The sequence below is a fragment of the Trachurus japonicus genome, chromosome 19 (assembly GCF_045865225.1).
Source record: "Trachurus japonicus isolate A0001 chromosome 19, Traja_1.0".
NCBI lineage: Eukaryota > Metazoa > Chordata > Actinopteri > Carangiformes > Carangidae > Trachurus > Trachurus japonicus.
Window position 1 is genome coordinate 16,914,211 of NC_140925.1, and position 13,516 is coordinate 16,927,726.

The 13,516-nt window shown below is 43.2% G+C and overlaps 1 protein-coding gene across 15 annotated transcripts in view; it reads left to right on the forward strand.

Annotated features, from left to right (window-relative positions):
• LOC146967668 (rho GTPase-activating protein 23-like) overlaps positions 1-13,516 on the forward strand; it is a 60,493-nt gene that overhangs the window by 28,707 nt on the left and 18,270 nt on the right. For 2 of the 15 annotated variants that reach the window (XM_085762494.1, XM_085762497.1), the window contains exon 1: positions 11,725-12,067. The exons of 7 other annotated variants lie outside the window; for them this stretch is intronic. In XM_085762494.1, coding sequence (XP_085618620.1) covers positions 11,852-12,067 — 216 coding nt within the window. In that variant the 5' untranslated portion in view covers positions 11,725-11,851. Of the gene's footprint in view, positions 1-11,723; positions 12,068-13,516 lie in introns of those variants that run through there. 6 more of the 15 variants (XM_085762498.1, XM_085762495.1, XM_085762499.1 and 3 more) reach the window with 4 other exon arrangements.

Genomic DNA, 13,516 nt, shown 5'->3' on the forward strand with positions numbered 1-13,516 from the left:
TTAAAGGGGAGCTATGCAAGTTGGTCGCTTTTTTGCTGTTTTGGTTGCTTTTCTTCTCTATGGAGCTCCCCTTACATCGTGAAAACTCACCGCTAACCCTCCTCCCTCACCCCCCCGGGGCATCTGCATTTGTTTCCACCGAAGTCGGCGAGAAGGCAATCCGTAGAGCGATGTCTGCCGAGGTGGGTAACGTTAACAAGAGATTATGGATTACAGAGCGTGTTTGTGTCGTAGTGCCCTAAAGCAGTTCATGTTTCTTGCTAGACGAGAGCAGGGACATGGGGTCGGAGGTGCTGATCTTGCAAGGTTGGTTTTCGGCCAAGAGACACGACTAGATGGAAGGCAGAGAGCCTCCATTCTCCCTGTAACAAGTCAGTTAGCCATCACAATTACTCCAAAGCTGTTTAATTAAGGGAAAACTCTTTCATATTTACCCTTTAAAGAGCATTGGGCAATGGCGAAACTCCAGCTGAGCCATCTCAGTCAGTACAGAGCTGCTCCACAGTTCTGGTCTAGACTTAAATTCCATTGGAGAGAAACTAAAAACTGGACCTAGGAGTGAAAGCCAAGCACTTTACTCACGGTGGTAGTTTATCTCTCACTAGTATAAATGTAGAAGAGGATACTGTTAACAAACAGTAAATCACTGATAAAGGCACGTAGAGAAATGCAGGGCCTGTGTTGAATCCAAACTGTGCTGAAGGGATGGGCAACATCAAAGCTCCGTCACTGGTTTCATCATTCCTCCATGTTTCTGAGCAAAACACCGCTCCTAAAATAGACTGAGCGCTTGTCAGCCTTGCCAGGTCAGTGGAAGGCAGAGCAACTAATGCATTTAATCAGATTCAAAACAAGGACAGCGAAGTGAGCTGATCATTTCATCCGTAGGAATTTGCCCGTAGCAGACTCTTTACTCTGTCTTTAAGCCTTTCATACAACAAACGGGGGCTGGAGAAGCCAGCCCAGTCGGTGAGTTCATGTTAATTCCCTCTCGCAAATAGGTCTGACCCCGCTCCTGTTCAGACATATTTCTGGATTAATCTAAAATATATCGAGTTTCATGCCATATCTGACACAGAAGCACAGCTGAAGGGAGGAGGGTCTGTTGAATCCACCATCACAGATTTTCTCTAAAAGAAAAACAGTTCCTCTGTCGTCACTTTTATGATGCTCTGTGTTATTTTATGGATTTGTTGCTCAGAAATACTCAGGGCAAACTGGTCTGTTCCTGCTGCAGCAGCTCTGTCTCTCTACACAGAGTCTGCAGGTTAATAGACTGTTGGATTTTTTGTCATTTTCAAATAAATTCTGATTTATTTTAGATTAGAAAATGTCACTAGTGTCACTTTCTCCACATACAGCTACAACAAAAGTTTCTTTTTATGTCTGTGGCAGATTTAGTCCAGACAGTATAGTCTCAATTCAGTCTATGGTTGCTGCTGTGGTGTCAATATAACTATCAACTGTTTTTTTTCTGTCTATTTTTGCTGGGAACTGTGCCATGCTGTTGTTATAATATGCAATGTGTCAATGTTCATAGACATAAAAAACCACAGCCACCGCCATGCACACGCGATGCACCCAGAGAGTTCCCGGCCTCAGTTCAGACTCAGAGAAGGTCTCTGGTGTCAGCGGTGTCAGATGCGAACGTCCTTGATCTTTCTCCAGTTGTCCGTTGACTGCCTGCCGACCGTTGACCTCCTCTCAGCAGATGTTGCGAGCGAAGAGAGCGGCGGTCCGGCGGGTACCGACAGCTGACGTTGTCCGTCCCTGTTGTTTATTTAGTCTCGTGTCTTTCCACGCTGCTCGGTGACTCACCGAGGTGGTGACGTAGATGGTGAGTGTGAGTTTACGTGCAGTCATTTTAAACAGAGCGACCTGCGCTGATGCAACCCACAGTGGCTCAAGTAAAGCAGGAGCAGGGGAACTGATCTGCTGTTCTGTAGGTTCTCCACATCAGTGTGTGTTTGGGAGTACAACTGCAGATGATATCACTTGATTCAGAGTTGGTTGGATGACTGCTGACAGAACACACCATTTCCAACAAAAGAATACATTGACATGCAAAAGTTTGGGCACTCCTGGTCAATATTTCTGTTAACGTGAACAGTTAAGCAAGTGGAAGATTAAATGACTTCCAAAAGGCATAAAGTTACAGATGACACATTCCCTTTACATTTTAAAGGGATAGTTCAACATTTTGGCAAATTGGCCCATTGCCACGATCCCTATAGTTTTAGCAGTAGGTTCGTTACCTTTAATTGTCAGTGCAAGCAATTTTTTAGAACAGCAGAGCAGAGCCGCAAGCTGCTCAGAGCTACGCTACGGAGGCTCATGGGATTTCTTGTTTTCCCTCATCAGACTCATGAGATTTGATGAGTACAGTAACTATCGGTGTGTAAATAGTAAATATCTTGTCTGATACCTTGGTCAAAGTCATCTGAGAGCTCAAGTCTCCTGGGTTTTCAGTTCTTTTGCAGGCTGCTGCTTTGTTTCCCTTTATCACTCTAAAATTGTAGAAAACTAAAACAATACATTGATACTGCTTAAAATATTGCAAAAGAGTGTTTCATGTTTAACTTTCTGCCTTTTGGAGATCATTTCATCTTTCACCTACTTAACTGTTCACATTAACATAAATTCTAGTTCCAAACGGCCAAAGAACCGACTTAGAAGTGAATTGAAACTATGGCCATGTTGTTGGATGGGGAGTTTGATTGTGTTTATCTCATTTGTCTCAGGTTTTACATGAAGGCATCATGTGTCTCATGATGTACACGCTGTTCTGTAGGCTTGTTGCATCTCGCAGTCTGTCAGGCCAGTGTCTGGTGGAACAGTGCTTCCACTGAGCCGTTGTTATCAGTGTGTCTGTCAGTGTGCTGTCCTCTGCTGTTATTTCCTTCCCCTTCTGATAGCACTGTGTTCTTTGAAGCACAAATACGCAAACTGTTGTCCCATTGGCTTTTCAGACGCACAGAGCCACTGTCTAATGGGGAACAATGGTCTTATACATCTGACCCCGGCTGGTCTGGGGTCAGTGCGCGTAAACAGTAAAGATACAGTCCCCCACTATGGGCCAAGTTGTCCTGGCGGAGGATCAGTCATAAAGTGGTCGATAGAATTTTATCAAAGTGCAATATTGTATTGAATAGATTTATTGAAACAAATAGTCAACTGATAATAAAATGAACTGATCAGATAAATTAGAAAAACAACACGTGCCTGTTCACACACATTTAAGTCCTCTTAGGGTTTGGGAGACTGTGCTTTCCCGTCGACTAAACAACTAATCAGTTAATTGGGGAACTGATAATGGCAATAATTCTTAGTTGCAGCCTTAACTGAGTCCATCCATCACATCTAATCAGATCTTATGAAGCCAGTGGATCACCAGCAGGCACAGCTGTCAAGAGAAAAGCTGAACAGATGTTGGTAATCATACAGTATATTAGCCGTACGTATCAGTCCCTGGATGACAGAACCAGCCCGCTACGTGTCAAGTGAAGATAATCAAAGAAATGCATCAAAATGAATTTGTAGTTATTTTTAGCTCGGAACAATTTTCACAGTTGACTAAAAATAGGTCAGTTAGTGAGCTTTCCCAAGCGCAAGTGTCCTCATTTTCTACTCATTTATGCCTCTGACCTCCTCGTGTTAACATATTCCGGTCAGAGCCTGTATGTGGCGTTCACTTACACATCACATGTGACGGAGATGAGCATCATGATCATAGTCAACAGCACTTCAGCTGGATAAAATGTATGCACTGACCTTTTCTCCCTATAATGTGCTGGCAGCTGTCATCACTGCTGAATGTATGAATTTATGATGAGAATATTGTTCCTCCTTCACTTCATTGATCTTTGATGACTTTATTTGTAGTGACGTTTGGCGATCAAGGAATTGAAGGTCAACGTGAATTTAAGTGTTACATTAAAGCCTGTTAGAGGCGCTCCACAAATAACACAACAGGATGAGCTTGCTTACAATATAGCTTAAATTTAGCTCTGTTTTTTTTGAGGAAACACACCAAGGCCAGAGCAGTGACCGTTTACAACAATGTAAAGCAGGAGCGTTTAAAATGTGCTGTTGTGATTCACTGTGTGACAGGAACTCTCTTTGTAGTGCAGTGCTGCCCACATGTGGCCAAAAAGTGGAAGCAGTGAAACTCATTTTAAATGTTTCATCTCTCTCTCTCTCGCTCTCTCTCTCTCTCTCCCTCTCCCTCTGTCTGTCTATTTGTGACATGTTTTAAGAAACTGAACTTTCTTCATCGCTTTGCAACACAGTCCTGTGAATATTGATACAAATGGAAAATCCAGTATAAAAGGTATGCATCTAAAAAGTTGGGAAGTCATTCGGTCTTTTCTATGCTTTTATATTTAAAATATGAACATGAATACTCAGACTACAGTTTGGCGATTAATGGACAATCTGATTTCATAAAGAATCTTATGATTTTATTTGATAGTTTTTGAGCAAATTATCCAAAAAGGAACCACAAAATGGTCAGACAGGTGCAGTGGTGTTACTGTGTGTTGGGATCACTTGTGGTGTTATTAAGAGGCTCCAGTGTCTCTTCAGCATCCTCTGCTGCTGCTAAGTGACTGTAATATTGTCATCAGTTCCATCCTCCTGTTCATCCTCTCTCTCTCTCTCTCTCTCTCTCTCTCTCTCTCTCTCTCTGTCACTCTCTCATAGAGGCTGTTGTCAGTGTAGATTCATGTAGGCTGTTGTGAAATGACTCAGAGTTAACATAACTAAATATGACAGTATTTAGATTAAGGATTTTTCTTCTCTCTTGGAAACAGCATTTAGACAGTGATGGGACACATTGCCTTTTTTCCAACATTTTATCAATGTGTAATGTAACAAATGCTGCTTGATAACAAAAGCACAGATCACTTTATTAGGAGCATACATGCCTTTTTCATCTGTGAAAACAAAACTGAAAAATATGCTTTTTGTGATACTGGTTTTGACCAGCAGAGGCCAAAGTGCACCACTACCTGCGTCGATATAAGACTAGATTCTTTTTATTATTTCAGAAGATTTTTAATTTCCATGTACTAACTCTCTACATATTGTGTGTTGACAAGTTATGTAACATTACTGTCATGTCTTTGTTCTGGCTTTGCTCTGTGTTTTTAATTAGCAGAGGCATCCTGTCAGAGAGGATTTAGGAAGGTGGTAAAGTCTGCATATTCCACAGTACTGAGCTAAACGCTGTTTTTTTCCCCCTCTATTTTTATAAAATATTGACCAGTAAGTTTTCAAGAAAAACTTTGCATGAGCAGAAGCAGCACACTGTCACATGGCTCGTCCTCGGTGAGGACAGGGAGTCACGTTTACACGGGGACGGTAAATGCTTAATGGATGAGATTCATGATGACAACCTAAATTTAAATAATTGAATAAATAAGGTAACTTTTAAAAAAAATGATATTGTAAAAACAGATTTTTCTCCAGTTTTTGAGGATTGGACTGTAGGATCAACTCAACTCCATCTAAGACTGTTGTTCATACATAGAAACATGTAATCACAGTGCGTTCATGAATGTGTCTCCCACAGTTCACTGTCTCTAATAGTTTAACAATCCCGTTGACTCCCCCACTTGACGCGGTGCACCTCGGGCGTCAGAGGATCTGCTTGTCTGATGATTTTTATTGTAAGAAGTCCCTCTCATATGCAAATGGAAGCAGTTTCAAAAATAGATCAAAAGCCAGATTCGTGCACAGACTGACGACGGCAAACAAAAGGCACGAATACATTTGGGTGCTGATTATAATCTGAATAAGACTTGTAAGAAATCGTGCAGATTTCCCAGTCCGTGTGTGAGTTAGCTTTTTGAAAGTGCTCAGATTTTTGCAGGTGTGATGTGATTCCTCTTCCTCTTTCTCTCTCTCTCTCTGTCTCTCTGTTCACTTTCACCTCTGGTGTTGAAATCACATTTAGCTGCTCACACCTCACTGCGCTTCACTGGCACGATCTAGTCCTGACTCTTTGTCCGACAGAGATTACTCCCTAGTCCATGTTCCTCTCTCTCTCTCATTTCACCCGTTGAGTCTCTCCTCCCTCTCTGCCCCCCCCCCCTCTCCCTCGCTCCCTCGCTCTGTCTGGGTCTTCTCTTTTTAGACTAAGATTCTGGCTGACAGCTCTTTATTTACCTTACTCTCTGCTTTGTTCCTCTTCCCTCTCATTCTCTTGTTCATTCCTTCGCTCCTCATTCTCTCTGTACACTCACTTGACCCTCCTCGACTGCACAACATTTAGAAGTTTGCAACTTATGTAACTGAAGTGGGTGAATATTATATATAAAGGACAGAGACGAACCCACCTGATCAGCCTACCTACCTAACCCACCTCAGTGGGTGTGAATGGACGTGCACACAAGTTTTCCTGCATGGTTCAGTCCTCCCTGTCCTGCTGTGTTTAGCTGTGTCCACTGGACTCAGCCTCTGTTGTCAAAGAAATGACATTTAATCTTGAATTAATTGATTATTACAAACTTCAAAGTGAAAGAGCTGTACTTGAAATCAGACTCGGCCTGTCACAATTATTACATAATTACCTGATCGCAGTCATTAGAGTTGACCGCAATTCTTTCTTGCTGTTTGAAATACCAGTTTGCTGCCTGACTCATTCATCCAGTTGTTTACTAGGTGTGGTCATGGGTCAACCATCTAGTCTTGAGGAGACAGACATGTTTCCATCAACTATTTGTTTTTTTTCCCTGTGACATGTAAACTGGGACAAGGACAGAATTCCGATGGGATGCCCAACTGGATCTATGAGCATGTAAACGCACTGTGTGTCTTTCAGCCCATGATGTCAGTCTCCGACATCCCAGTGTTGCTGAGGGAGGGCAGCTCACAGTCGGCTCATACGATCAGAAAGCATCTTTTTGTTAAATTGGAAGCCGTGCCCCCCGGCCGGACCGAGACTAACGATGACGTCAGAGCAGACGGTCTTTTTAATGAAGCTTGTGTGTTTTTTACTCCTGTTCTTTCTCTCTGGCTACGGCGTCCCACGTCTTCTTTAGGCCCAGTCTGAGTATCTGTAGAGCATTCTCTCTAGATCAGCTGATGCACAGATGGATGTGATAATTGCATTTGATGAACTGTGTTTGTGTGCCTCGGTAGTAGGTGCTTTCATAGTCCATGGAGCATCCTTCCTCACAGGCATCATGTGGTCCGTCGCCCTCATACTAGAGGCATAAAGAATCAGGGCAGAGCAGATGCATGTTCCCCTCTGACTCATGCATCACATTATGTTATTTTTGTTCCGGCTTAAGTCCTCACAGTCAAAGAAAACACAGTTGTAAGTCCACCAATTGGTCACAGCGCTTTCCCCCAAACCAACAATAGCCAGATCGAGAGTCAAGGACACTAATAATGTTTCACAATAATAATATAAGGAAAGGAAAGGCGACTAATGTAAAGGAAACAAGTGGACAGGAGAGAAGTGAAGATCACGAGGACAAGAGATGGGAGATACAGAGGCTGCTGGATGATGTTTGCATGGACGTCAGCCTCTTTTAGCGTCTCTCCATCCTACTTCTCCCTCTTTATCTTCATTCTCTCTTTCTCTCACTGTCTGTCGTCGTAGCTGCCCTCAGGTGTCAGTGAGGACAGGAATGTGAGGCTGACAGCACTGCTGGAGCTGCAAGAGCTGTTATGGAGGGCTCGAGGAGGGCTGACACGTGCATACACACACAAACACACACACACACACACACACCAAGTTTGACATCCGCACCAACCTCTATGCTAGATTACAGTACAGTCTGATTGTTACTTAGTAGCTTTCTGTCCTCAGGTGAGGAGAGAAGACCCAGGACATCATGTCAGTGTGTTTGATACAGATCCTGTTCCAGGATGTCCTTAGCTTAGCTTAGCATTAAATTTATGTCTTTCTCATGCACTCACTAATGCTCCATTCCTACCAGCTAGACAATACAAATCTGTCTAGCGAATAGAGGTGAAATGTTGCACAGCTGTAAGTTTTGCATATATCACATGCAATTAGGGGTGGGCGATATGGGCAAAAAAAAAATCTTGATCATCCGATAATGATGACCTGATTTTAAAATGTGTTTTTTAAAGTTGTGTTATGGGAGATCACGTTATCACCACGTGACTATTCTGCCCTTGGCTTCTGAGCCGATTCGGCGACTGAGGACTTTCATGCACTTCTCCTTTACCGTCTTCACCACCTTCCGTTTTGTTTTTTGTTTTTTTTGCGATCGTATGAATACTCGATGTAAAATTGCACATCGTCAAAACAACATTTACGATACTATCGTATATTGCGCACCTCTACATGCACTGTAATGGGAAATTGTTGACAAGAAAATTATGTAGATAGATGGTGTGGAATATTTTAGGATACTATGAGTTTAGATAGTAAAACAAAAATGGCTAAAGAATGGGAAAACTGCTATCCAGCTCTGCCAAAGTGCATCAGTTGAGACCAATACAAGTTGTATCACATTTGTTAGTTCAAAAGTTGATGGTACTTTAAAAAAAATAAAAATTATTAGCTGCATCATTGTACATTGACAGTAACAGACTGCAAACTTTTCAAACCCAGCCAGCTCTTAAAATGGCTGAACCACAACACAAACTATGATGGAAGTGGAAGTGGAGGGGCAGCGTGACACTGGACAGCGTGACACATGTCTGATGGCTGCTCCTTGCTCTCAGGCCAGGTGTTGACCGTCAGTGACGATGGTTTAACTTACTTTGAACCAGACACTGGAACAAATTCCTCTACTGTAGTCCTACACTGTATGTGATTTAAGGTTCCAGAGTGATTTGTTAGGATTCAATAACAGCTATGACCATGAGTGATGAGCATTACAACAGGCTTTAAAGGTGAACTATGTGGTGATTGTAGGCTGATACTAGAGTTTAGTGTGGGCAGGCTGCTGTATACTGGGATAAAACAGAGCAAATACCATCTCCTGGTATATGGACAAGTTAGATATACTGTAAATTGAGTTCACTGCCTCAGAGAAACACTAATGACAGTAGTCTGACACTAACAAAACTTTATTGCTGTTGTAAGTTACCAAACTGTCAGTCATGCACTGTAAACGAGCGCAGCACAAACCCCTGAGACGGTTCACCAGTACAAACTGAAACTAATCTGTAGATTCAACTTGACTTGATTTGACTTGACTCAACTGCTGCTGATACCAGCTCTCACACAGAGAGCAGGGCTCGCTGCGAAGCTCCTGCTTTTTCTTGTTGTTTGACTCATGAATCAAACAAATCACACAATTCTGTATTAAAGGGATAGTTCAACATGTTTGGCAAAGTGGCCTATTGCCATAATTCCTAGTCTTAGTTTGTTACCTTTAATTGTCGGTGCAAGCTATTTTTAGAACGGCGGAGCAGAGCTGCGAGCTGCTCAGAGCTATGCTACGGAGGCTAATGGAATTTTCCCTCATCAAACTCATCAAATACACAATCCAACAACTCCAAAACGCCCTCATGGACAAGTTGTGACCTGCACATTCACCACGCTATGATATAATTTCGAGGCAAATGCAGAGACAGCCTGGTGAAAAACTGCCCCGATGGGAACGCGCATCAGCGGTTTTGCATGAATTTACCTCGAAAACAACTCTGTCTTGTAACGTTCCATTTTTTGATGGGAAACCAAGAAATTCCATGAGCCTCCGTAGCGTAGCTCTGAGCAGCTCGCGGCTCTGCTCCACTGTTCTAAAAATAGCTTGCACCAACAATTAAAAGTAACGAACCTACTGCTAAAACTATAGGGATTATGGCAATGGGCCAATTTGCCAAAATTTAAGATTCTTTCTATTATTACTAATTGTAGCGGCTTACTTCTAGTCACTAACTTCATGACCCACCCAGACATATCACAGGACATAAATTACGTTTCCATTCATAACTTTAGTAGCCTGTGTTTGATACTCTGACCTCTAACACTAAACGCCATGGCACGGTCATAAACCATATGCTTCTCCATTGTGCGCATCTGTGTTCCCATTACCCCACATGAATATATAGAGCTGAACCATAGGGCCTGGACACAGATACTGCCACCTTACAAAGGTGCACAACACCCAAAGTAAAACAGAAAATGAACAATTTGCTCCTTTACTAATATTGTTGACAAAGTTTTAAACCTCCTAACCTTAATTCAGGTATTGTCCTCAAAAATTCAACACTGATTGGTCATTGAGTTACATACATACAAACACAAAGCAACATTAACAACAAATATGATATTGATATTGATCCTCTCATCTCTCTCAGAATGAAAGCAGAAGGCACACACTTACTTGAAATGAATTATGTGAGATATTAGGTTTGATTCATTCATGTTGCAGCAAAAAATAAACAACAGAACTAAAACCACAATACTGCATGAAATGAAATACTGTATAGCGATGAAAAAATCAGTTTGAAAGAACTGGATTAAAGCACAGGTAAAATCTTCATAAGCAGTGACCTGACCCCACAGCAGCAGTATAAAAACAGCTTCTGGCTACATTATTTATTTAAGGCACCACATTTAAACACACGCTGGCTCTGGTTGTACGAGCATGTTGAGTGTGGACATAGGGGGGAAAAAAGCAAAAAAGCCCATCACCAAGTTTTCAGAACATAAAACAATATCCTGAACCTGCTTGTTATGGCCATCACACCCAGAGTTAATGGTGCATCAGCATCAGCCACCGGGTTGTGAGTCTAAATGGAGGAGACAGGGAGACCCAGCACGGGGGGAGAGAGAGAGAGAGAGTAGCTTTGCTCTCTGCTCTACCAATGGGCTGGACTGTGCAGCTAAAGGAGGAGAGGCATGTGAGTGTGTGTGAGAGAGAGAGAGGGAGTGCGGGGATGTCAGCAAATAGACCCTAGTTAAGAGACTGAACGGAGAGAGCTTCACGACAGTGTTGAGAAGAGCCAAGACTCTACTTCGACAGCCAGTCACAGCCGAAGCTGCTCTGTAGTGACAGTTGGAGGGGGACGCGCAACATCTCTCAGCAACAGCGTGGGATTGTTTTTTAACTCCGACAAAGTGACTACAAACTGGTCCAGGGACAGGATTCAACTCGTCAACAATGGATTTGTTTTCAGGGTGCAGAGAGACGAGCCCTAAATTTCCATGGCAGCCGGAACCCACTATTACAGTGAAATAAGTCCTGTCTGGTCTGTTTTGAAAGATATGAGGAGAACTTGTTGATATTAGAGAGGATGTCACAATAGGAACCCAAGGACCGGTGCTGATGATACCAGAGCTGAAGATGACTCGGACTAAATGAAAGGTGAGAAATAGCAAGAAGAGGTCGAGATTTGTTGAGGGGCAGACAAAAACAATGTCAAACCCAGATTGGTAGAAAAATAAAAAATGAGGACTAGCTTGAGATAACATGGGAGAAAACTGGACGAAGATAAAATCTAATCCAATCAATCGGTAATTGGATGCTTTTTCTTGGCTTTGGACTGGAGCGTCATGGCTTGGTGGTCTGTGTTTGACACTGCAGAACACGATCCAGTCAGCTTCATCATTGGTGTGTATATTCCTCTGGGCAACTATGTTTAAATCAGACTCATGGATAAATACACTGAAGACTCCATAGCGCTGATTGTGAGACACTGGAGAAGTTGATGTCCTGAGTAGAAGTGTGTCCTTTCTGTACATCAATGGAAAACTGACTTGTCTTCAAGTTGTCCCCTTCTGGCTATGATGCGTCTGGCAGATTGTACAAAGGTGATTGGATATTTCAGTTCTGGGGTCCAGAGTCTGGTGACCCCTGGTGTGCGTTAGTGCGTGTTGGCTGCACAGTCAGTACATGCGCGTACGGATGTGGAGGTGATGCTGAGGGCGTCGGGCGTCGCTCCAGCTCCGTCGGGCCACGAGTGGAGGTTTCACTGTTCCGTCGGGGTGGACTGTAGCGACGCTGAACCTCGCTGTATCTGGCTGGCGGTGCTGAGGGGTATCTCGCCTCGCGCCTCGCCCCGGCGGACGTTCATTTCATCACCGAGGAGACGGGGCTCCCGGAGGCTCATACAGCGCCATCGACTGTCCTGGGTAAGACGGGGAGATCTGTTTTTCTAGTGTCAACATTTTCCCAGAGACGTTTTTCTTTTCAGGCTCAGAAATAATCCGCAGCAGCCAGACTGATGAGAGACAGAATAAACAGACAAGGAATAGATGATAACTTATTTAAATGCACTTTTTGCATTCTCTTTTGTTTTTGCAGCAGAATGCCACAACAAGCAGAATATCACACATCTGACGTATAGACTTTTCTTGGCTATCAGATTTATAAAATATCAATTCAACAATCTTTACATTTTATTTGGAATTATGTTTAAATGTGTATTAACTAATATTTTTGGCCACTTGTTTTAAAAAGAAACACGTCATGATCTATTGTTTTACAGTAATGGCTGGTAACATCTTCTTACTTCCATATCCAGCAGTTACAGAGCAGCATGATCTTTCATGTGGGCTAGTGTTTGTAACCACCTGCTGAATCAAAGCCCAGCTTTTCCTCTGTTTTAGCTTTATTCAGCAGAAAGTTGGGTTTATTCGTTCCTTGTGGCTGCGGCTCAATGCAAGGCTAATGCTAATGGCATCGTAAAGGACACCAGTCAAATACTTAAGTAAAACAACAATGGAAACAGAATTGAAAACAGCTCTTGTTTTCGTTTTGTAGCGGACTACCGTTAGGCGCTGCCATTGCTCCGTCCTCGTACATAGTAGTTTGACTGCAGCTCTAAAAACAGCCGTGGCTGTCATCGTCCGTTGGCCTCGTCTCCTGTCTGATCTGATGACTGTGGACAGGTGTATTTCCTCTGGGATTATTCCTCTGCCATCTTGCTTTAACCTTTCCTGTCTGCTCTGATCAGTGCACAGGAAGAAGACCATTATTGACTGTCCCTGTCCCTTTTTTTTTCCACCAGTGTGAGTCCTTGTTGTGTTATCCTAAGGAGCGGAGGTCAAGGTCTTGGCCGTGAAGCTCCATGAAGATAGGGAGCGCAGAGTGGAGCTGGACACTGTGGTTGATACCAGCCTGTTGTCATCTCCACTTTGGAGGGAGAGTCAGCACATGGTGTTTGACTCATTCCAGTGTGTTTGCGTTCCGCCATGTCTCTGTGGCTCCTTTAGGTGTTATGTAATGCAGCACTGAGGGGGGTTGTTGACTAGCAGAGGGGAAGGGAGACGAGGCTGATGCCATCACTACGCACAGAGATTCATGTAACTTTATATAAAGCTGTGCGGTGCGCGCGTGTGTGTACAGTACTCAGACGTGGGCGTGTGTGTGTGTGTGTGTGGTCGTGCTTTTACATCATCTGTTCAAATATGTATGAAGCATCACACTGCTTTAACACACACCGCATGGAACGTGTTTGTTTGCTGGTGGGGTGTGTGTTTTAGCTTTCCAGCCTTTTGTCCGCACGTTTTGTGAGAGTGCGTGTTGCGTTATCACACAAAGCGTCTGTCGGTTTGTATTACGCGTTCTGCGTACGCAAC